At 33.6% G+C, this 9,339-nt stretch overlaps 1 protein-coding gene across 2 annotated transcripts; it reads left to right on the forward strand.

The window, feature by feature from the left end:
* The first annotated feature begins 705 nt into the window (after positions 1–705).
* LOC141692406 (uncharacterized) lies at positions 706–8,888 on the forward strand. 2 transcript variants are annotated; one of them, XM_074497229.1, is made up of 8 exons: positions 706–1,079; positions 1,753–1,948; positions 2,419–2,509; positions 7,322–7,410; positions 7,516–7,558; positions 8,162–8,218; positions 8,320–8,478; positions 8,567–8,888. In XM_074497229.1, exons 1-8 carry the CDS (start codon positions 989–991, stop codon positions 8,678–8,680), a joined length of 840 nt encoding a protein of 279 aa, XP_074353330.1. In that variant the 5' UTR covers positions 706–988; the 3' UTR covers positions 8,681–8,888. The 2 variants fall into 2 exon arrangements, with proteins under 2 accessions (XP_074353330.1, XP_074353329.1); XM_074497228.1 differs by having other exon boundaries at positions 708–1,079; positions 1,744–1,948; positions 8,567–8,885.
* Positions 8,889–9,339: the final 451 nt, after the last annotated feature.

The following is a 9,339-nucleotide window of genomic DNA, read 5'->3' on the forward strand; positions in this document are numbered from 1 at the left end:
ATCAGCGTACTCGGTCCTTAACCAATGGAAATGCGTTCAAGATCGAACTTTCGATCGTTTTTTGGGCTTTATGTCCAACGAAGACGGAGATGAGCATTGGCGATTACCCCAGGTTAATGGTGTTAAGGTAAACTCTGACGCTGCCATTTTTGAGGAGGATGGTTGTTATAGTTATGCGTATATAGGTAGGGATCAGAATGGAGGGTTGATCGAGGCTAGAGCGCAGTGTTTGAGAGGAAGGCCTAGTCTGGAGTTGGCTAAAGCAGTCGGTATCCGGGAGGCTTTAAGTTGGGTGAAAAATGGAGGTCATGAGAATGTTGTTATAGAGTCTGATTGCTTGCAGATAGTTCAGTCCATCCGTAGCTCCTTTCTTTGTTTTTCGTATTTGGGGAGAGTTGTTAAGGATTGTCGGGATATTCTAGCAAGTTTGAGTAGCAAAAACGTCAAGTTTAGGTTCGTTAAACGGTGCGCGAACAAGGTCGCTCATTTCTTAGCGAAATCCACTTGTTCTATAGCTGATCGTAGCTGGAGAGTGGGAGATGTCCATCCCGATTTGTCTACTGTATTATCGAATGATTTGAATCATCAATAAAATTGGAATCTTTTGCGGCAAAAAAAAAAAAGTTAAAAAGATTTAAAACATGATTGCCTATTATATATTTCCCCTTATTGCAACTATATATCAATTATAAAACATTGTACTAATACAAGTCATAATCTTAACATGAAAGTGAAGGATCATACCGCCTGGAGCTGTAAATCCAAATCCAATGACACATTGTAACACAAGTCATAGTCTTGACATGCTACTGGAACTAGTATATATATATATACACAATATTATACATACACAGACATTTACAAACAGAATTTGGGGAGATCAAGAGTGGCCTTTTACATTCCTTCTCAAAATTCAAGTCATAACACAATTTTCTTGTCTTTCTTGATTGATAAAACACCATAAAGATTTGATTTTTACAAGAAAAAGATGCAGACTTATGTGAGAAGAAAGAGTAGAGATAAAAGGGTCATCGAATTTGATCACTTTATTCAACCCAATTCTCATCATCATCAACAAGGTCTTTTCTTGCTTTTTAATCAATTTATAATTCACATATGTGCTTTTTTATGTCAATTGTTTTGCATTGATCAAGCTTGTATTTTGTAACCTGTTTTGTATTATTCTTGATGTTTTTTGAGGTTGACTGAATTTTGTGGTCTGATTATTCGGTTAAATGTATATTAAAATATAAGTAAGGCCTATTTGTTTTGTGATCTGTTTTTTGCCCAGCCCAGCACTTACATGTTTTTGTTAGATACAATTGAGTTTACCTTTGTTTCAGACTTGAAATTGTTTTGATTTCGAGATATTTTTCGATTGAGTTTTCTGGAATGTAGTTTATGCTATTTAAGTCTTTTAATCAGTTGTGCTTATCTAGGAATTGCCATCACAATAATGCTCCGTGACATCTCTACAAATACTATTTAGGAAAGAGTACTTCTTCATCAAAAAGAAGATGAACCTATGATGAATATAGCGAAATGTTTACGTTATAGTTAGGATACTTTCCTGCTGCAGGAACTATGCTTATATGAAAATTTATTTGGTTTTAATCAAAGCTGTAAAAGATTTAAAAAACACTTGCGGTTGTAAAAGATTTTAAAAATATTTGCTTGTTATAAGTCTCCCTCTCTTTTATTTTTCTCACAAACCGGGGTCTCATTCGATGAACTCATTGCCAGAATCTGCAGGCAGTATAGAGAAATCATCCACACTGATTGGATTTAGTCCAGATGAGAAAATAGACACAGAAGCGGATGAACTTGACCTACCTTTGGCTCAATGGACTCAATCCCAAAATAAAAGGAGAGTAGTGAGTTCAGAAACTACAACCCTGAAAGTCAGCTCAAATGCGAAACTTAAACCTGTGGAATCGTGGAGCAAAAGGTTTGTCTCGCTGGATATAATGTTTTCAATGAATCTAAAACATAAATGGAACTTCAACAGTTATCGAGGCTATAAGCTCGTTTGGATAGAAATTTATTCCAACCTCAATTAAACATACCAACTAAACTGAAACAAACTCGTTATCTGGATTTCACCACATAAACGGCCTCTTTGAAAATGTGACCTGTACGTTACTTACGGCGTTCAGTTTATTCTAGTCAGTAGAACTAAAATGTATCACCATGTGTGTGTTGTACATGTAGTGAGACTGATATCATGAGCTTAATTGGTGGGAAAGCTTCTGTTTTCTCAAATTCAAGCTTTAGTCACCTATTTGTTATTAAAGATGAGACAGTTACAACTTATAAGATGTAGCTGTATTATTCTCCTTGTATGATTTATATGAGAGCTCTAATTTCCCGTACCGATATTTAACTAGTTTTAAAATTCTGTCTTTCTCGCCTATATAGTAATGTTGATGCACAAAATGGCGATGTATGCCTAACTCCAGGGAGTGTCGTTTGGGCCAAAAAGGCTTCTCAGATGTGGTGGCCAGCTAAAGTAAGTTAATAATCATTCCCATCTATAACTTAACTTTTGAAAATTTTCTTAACCTGTTTGCTAGAGTGGGAAAAAGGTCACCTTAATGACTACTTTACTTTTGTAACAAGTAGCTATGTAATCTATCATTTTGTAAAAATTATTATAAAATAATTTAATACTATAAATTCCTAGTTACATAATATATGAGAGCCGGTTCAGTGGACATATTTTTTGTGTGCAAAATTATGCAAGTAATTGTATAAGAAGGATGAAGTTCATTTATTACAAGCACTTGTCCTGGACCATCTCCTCGTGTATATTTATACACCAGAGTAACTCTAAATTCAGATTTGAGTTTTTTCTTGTTAGCTGTCAATGATTTCGTAATATTAAAGTCATATCCCAGTATCATTATTTGAACTAATACTTTTCATTGAACTTTTGATTTCTCTCGTGACTGGCCTCCTATTTAGTTAGAATGTAATTTAATTAAATATAGACTAAATTGTATCTTGGGTAGCCGAAGAATTATTAAATTGCACAGTGATGGCTAAATTATAATTTTAGCCACTTGTCTAAAATTTTATTTTACAGTATGGGGGCTGCCACCCAACTCTGTTAGGCTGTGATTAACACCGTTAGTAATTATTCTTTCAGGGGGTGGGCAACATAGTAAATTCACTTGCTTACATATACATGTACATATTACTCACATTTTGCCTCTTCTTGCTCTTCGTCTCCTTTCTCTCGATCAAAAATATCCTAGCAGGCGGGTGGAGTACAAATTCTAGAGTCCATTTAGCCAGCCACTCAACCACATAAATATCCGTTTAGCCATGGTTCACAGAAACTAGAATGGGATTCGATTTTGATTGAGGCTCCCCTGACATGGGCAGCACAATTTAATATACTGGCTGAGCTTGAAGAGTGTGCTTTATACAATCTGAAACATGGACGTACTTAAAATCTTATCAATTCTGCATTATAATCAAAGACAGGGCATTACAATGCTTTGGGCTTCTTAAATACAATATATTTTGAGCTTACGACTTGGATTGATAGTCTATGAGGATATTGCATCTGCAATAAAGTGATTGTAGTTTAGACCATTGTGACAACATTCACCAATTCACGTGAGCAAGTGAGCCACGACTTATATCAACAACCAATTAGGGTTTCACTACACGCAATTAGGTTATATTTGTTGAGTTTGTATTTGGGGATATTATACTTCCGAATGAATCTGATGGGTGGATGGAGTTATGTACACAATATAAAATGTTTAAATGTTAGTAGACTATAATACCCTTATATATCAGTTATCAAGTTGACGGAGATTCTTATCCATTGACGGGACTTCTTCAGCTAATGACTTAGGGAACCTGAAGGGCAAGGAAGAAGACTTCAAAGGACGACTAGATTATCTCCTATCATCTTTCGCTTCTATGCGTACAGGGCTTATCCCTGGATGGAATAATGTCTAGGACCTATTGTATTGGGTACAAGAGTTACCAGATGAATCGAAAGCTCGAAAGAGCAAAAAACTTATTTAGAGAAAGAATGATTAAATTCTTTACTTAGCCTGAAGGGCAATAAACGAGAGACCGAAAAGGAAGGTACCTCGAAACAAAAAGAACGCTCGGCTAAGTCTTGAACCTTCGCGCTGACCGTTCGCTTTCTCAGTAGCAAAAGCGCTTCTCTTTGCCCCTTAAGTAGAAGGACAAGAAAAATGTTATTGGTTTTTTTGCTCCCGCTTCCTCATCTGTGCTCATCAAGCCAGCTTTGCTCTTTGGGAGGTGAAACAACGGTTGAGGCGGACATTTCGAAATGACAGTATCGAAGATAGATTTATATCTATACACGGTTACGGTTATCTTGGACTGCGTTCCGGAAACAGTAGCCTACTTGAGTTGAGGGGCGGGCACTCCTGTCTTTCAACCCCACTATACTATTCATAGTTGTGGGGGCACTGTGTACTTATAGAGCCATTTTTCCCGGCTGGCATAGAAGTATCTTGCGCGGGCGAAGGAGATGCGTTTCTGGTACTAGTGGTATTGGACAAGCTCTAAGGGAATAATCTCTATATTATTTCTGCCTTTCTTTCCCATGACGATTCTAACGGTGTTGGGAGGGAGCCCCCGCATTATAAGAAAATAAAAATTTAGAAAAGCAAGTGGCTAAAATTATAATTTAGCCATCATGCTACAATTTAATTAGTTTTCGGATACCCAAAGTGCAATTTAATCTTAAATATATAAAAATAGTGAAATTTCTTTGTGAAAAATGTAATTGTTGTTATAGTGCAGCCTACATATTTTCTTCACACATTAGTGGTATCAGAATTTTTTCCAAGTCGGAACGAGTTTTGAGACAAGATTGTTGGTGGAAATTACAAAATTTGAAAAATTTATTTAGTTCTAACGTTATTTTTATGCTTATAATTGTGACCTCTCGCCACATACATGGTAATCATGTCGATAAGTCGAGTCGAGTCGATGGAGGTCCAACTTGTCGAGTAGACAAATTGTTACTAATTAATTAAAGAATAGATAATAATAAATATCTTAGATATATGATTTCCCACGACAGAAGTCTAAAATTCTCATACTCATTTATATATCGATCACAAAATAGATATTGTTAATTACAAACATATCTTTTTTTCCATTTCCATGTACGCACATAGATACACTACTCTATATATATACATATATATATATAAGAAATTTCTATGTAATCCTTGTTTTGTGTGGAGTCCCGGAGTCCAATTACGTTCTGCAATTAAAATATTATATAGAAAGTTGCAAAACGTATTATTTTGCGAATTATCTTGCATTAACATTATTATTTTAATGAAAACCTTGCGAATCTCATATTTTTTACAAGTAGAGCATGTATGTTCTGCAATGTGAACATTTATGTTTTGCAAACTAAACATATTTTGTAGAATAATATGTTTTGCAATTTTTTACTCGTAAATTGCATGTATGTTGCAAGATTTTCATTAAAATATTGATGTTAATGCAAGATAATTCGCAAAATAATACGTTCTACGACATTTTACATAATCTATACTATACTATAATAACCGGAATGGGGTATAATTTGGTTCAACGGTTATTCCCTAATTTTGGTTATTAAAATAATAAATAAATAGTGTTTTATATCCGTTAAACTACTGAATTGTTAAAATACTAGATATAGTTTACTTATCCTACTAAACTACAACCACAATTTATCATATTATTAAAAAATAAATAAATAGTGTTATATATCCGCTAAACTACTAGACATTGTATACTTATCCTACTAAACTACGATCACAGGTTGTCCTATAATTTAAATTATAAATTTATAATTGTTATATATTTATATAAATATTTTAAAACTATAATATGACGGGATAAATAAATTTTTTAAATATTAACGGGAACTCGTGCATCGCACGGGATTTAAGCTAGTATTTTTAATTGCAGAATAGGTGGACTCCAAGACTCCAAAGAAAACAAGAATTTCATAGAACTTAACTCTCTCTATATAATATATATATATATATATATATAATATAGGGTTGGCTTCCATGGAGAACACCTTAATTGGAGAACACCGGAGAATATTTTATTTTTCTTATATTTTTTTGTATCTCTTATTCAAAATGCATATGTTATGTTAATGAAAACAAAAATTTGTATATAGATAAAAAACATGAGAAATTATTTACGGAACATATACATATGTTATGCACAAATCACAGAACATACTATACTTCTATATTTAATGTTCTATAGCAATCATGACAATATTTATTAAAATTTGACGTGTTATGTAAAACTAAAATATATTTATGAGAATTTTTTATGCAAATCAACAAAAAAAGTGAACAAAAAATTGCAGAACACATAAAGTATAATTACAGAACAAAATAGTTCTCCGGGGAACTAGTTCTCCGGGGAACTAGTTCTCATTTGAACCTAACCCATATAATATAATATAATATAATATAATATAATATATAAACATATTATATTATATGCATATTCAATATTTATCAATTTACACACACACCAACACGAAGATTAGCATGTTGATTATTGTTGATGTTGAGTAGGTTTTTAGATTAATTTTTTCCCATTTCAATTTTAATTGGATTTTGCACAAGTCGACCGACTAGTTGATAAGTCAGCTGACTAGTCGACTAGTCGACAATATGTTTCTGGCTTAGTCCTCGATCCTCATGTAAATTTGTTTTTGGCTTTACTATTAAGTGTGTTAAGCACAACATTCTTTGATGCATCCTAATCTTAATCCTTATCGGGGAATTTTTCGGGAGGGGGGGAGTATATGATAATTTATTACGGTTTTTCTAGTGTGTACCCATGGGCACATGCTAAGAGTTAGTGATTGATGAGTTGTCCACAAAATATTGGTGGAGAGCTCATTAATAATGATGGACCCCCCCTGCATGCACAAAAATCTCCACCAATTAAAATTTTTACAACTCATCAATCACACTTTCTTAGCATGGGCACACACTAGACAAACCCAATTTATTAACTTAGTTACTATGTATGATTTTTCAAGAAATAAAGTTACATGGATTATGGAATAGAATATATGTTCGTGTCCAATCATAATGTATATATTAATGCCTTAGATGCCTATGTTTCTGTTTCAACTCTATCACTAGTTGTCTGATTGTCCTTAAATATGTAGATTTGCTTTTCAAGCGAAATTTTAATCTTGGTTTCTTGAAATATTCCATTATATGTGGTGGAATTTGAAATGAGCTTATTATGTAGCAATATGACAACATTCCCTTTATTTATTCAGGTCTTAATAGTTAAAGTTCTAGCACTTGACTCTGGTATCGAAGACACTGGGGGACTTTTTCGAGTGCATTACTACGGCAGTGAGAAGAGGTAACTTGTAGTAGCTCTTACACTGATATATTTTAGAGCTCTAAAATTTTCTGATCTCAGCTTCAAATTGTAATCACTAGCCTTTTATTTGTCATTACTTTTCAGCGATTGGGTCGATCCAGCTAGAGATCTCTCACCATTTGAGGAGGTAAGTATAATTCATGTATTCTAAGAGGCCACTATAACCTACTTTCCAAGTGCCAATATCCTTTATTTCTACCGTCAAACTTATGCATAAGAGAGGACTTGGTAAATTGGGTATTTTAATGTTCACTATTTCAAGCGTTACTATACCCTTGAACTTGATTTCAAATGGTGAAAGTGCAGTGCATCGAACAATCTTTCCTCCTTTTTAAAAAAAAATTACACTTGCTATTGCTACAATTCCTGTGGCACTTTCTTTGCTGTCTTTTCTATCAGCTAAATTTTTAAAGCACAGTTCGAAAAAATGCTAATCTTGAGCTACTTATTCTAGTAACTTGCTCAATCCTTGTTGTTGTTAACTGAAGCCTGAATAATAGTTCCGTTTCAGTTTCTACAACTGACCTTTAGCTTGATGTACTTGAGTGTCAGAAACTTTGTGAGCCAGAAACTGAAAGTCAATAAAGGATATTAAATAATGAAGAAATCAAGATGCTATTTAGCAAAAAAAAGAAAACCAAGATGCTATTTTTTTTCATGCAATATTTGCTCTTTTTTGTTGCACATTATAAGTAGCCACATAATTCATTTAAGGTTTTCTTATCTTCAGTGCTTTGAAGAAAGAAGTTGCAACCCTTCAGAAGAGTTTCAAGAGGCACTGAAACAGGTATGTTAGCTCTGTTCTGCTAATGTGCATTCTTCTTCTTCTTTTGTTGCATCTGGTTTCTCTCTGTTTCATACTCTAATTGTACTACCTTCTGGTCGCAGGCTATTCATCAGAAGGAACACCAAAGTTTGTCCAGAAAATTGTTTGTTCCTGATAAAGGGCATGTTTGCTTAAACTCAACAAATTCAAGCGAAACAGAACATGACTGCTTGGTAAAAGGAAGGAGTAAAAGACGAAGAAAGCCGAAAGTTCACTTTGATGTAAGTTATACTAAACACACATATCCTGCTAATCTGGCAGAAAATTTTGTTGCATCAGTATTAAACGTTTGTTTTACTTGTTCTTTAGGAGTTGAACGTTCCCTCAAAATCAGTAAAGGATTCTAGGCGCTTGAGAATTATGAGATCTCTTGGCCTTGCTCCTCCAATCGGCTCCCCTTTTGCACAATCTCCAATGCAGTAGGTGTTGTTGGCAGAATGGCAGTACAGTTTTTAAAATCAGTAACACACAAGATATTATTTACTCATCTAAGAGCCAGGATGAAAATAATGATATATACACTAGCATAGTATCTAGTAGCCGAATATGAAAGAGTTAAGAGTACATATTCTGATGAACTTTGCTACATTATACATTGATACTTTAATTAAATTTTTAAGTTTTTAATTGAATCTCTTAGTAGAATATTAGGTAAAATTAGTTTTTCTTTTGTTAGCTTTAATCCATGTTTTCCTCCGGGTTGAGTGTTATGTTTTTTATCCTCGAAATATTTCATGAATATTTACTCATTTTTAGGTTTTATGGTTGTAAAAATCGGAAATCAGCACTAATCGGTAGAGCTATGGCTTAGGGATTAATCAGTAATACGGGGATTAATCAGAAGGATTAATCGGAGCAAAAATCGGAATAACTAATATATTAATTTTTATAAATTATAAATATAACATATTATTAGTAACATATATTAGTATTTAAGAGCAAGTCTAACGGTGCCTTATATTGTTGTCCTAAACTATAATTTGAGGCATTCTGAATAACTAGCATAATAACCCGTGCAAGACACGGGTCATTTTCTAGAATTTTTTTATGCATCATGCAATTATAATATTTTTAGAGTAACT

Source organism: Apium graveolens, chromosome 10 (genome assembly GCF_009905375.1).
Source record: "Apium graveolens cultivar Ventura chromosome 10, ASM990537v1, whole genome shotgun sequence".
Taxonomy (NCBI): Eukaryota; Viridiplantae; Streptophyta; class Magnoliopsida; order Apiales; family Apiaceae; genus Apium; species Apium graveolens.

Excerpts from the sequence above, each read along its gene's own strand:
- LOC141692406 (XM_074497228.1), top strand. The coding sequence starts at position 989 with ATGCAGACTTATGTGAGAAGAAAGAGTAGAGATAAAAGGGTCATCGAA. Across the intron at positions 1,080-1,743 it reads TTCTCATCATCATCAACAAG|AATCTGCAGGCAGTATAGAG; the intron begins GTCTTTTCTTGC and ends ACTCATTGCCAG. Across the intron at positions 8,479-8,566 it reads AGCCGAAAGTTCACTTTGAT|GAGTTGAACGTTCCCTCAAA; the intron begins GTAAGTTATACT and ends CTTGTTCTTTAG.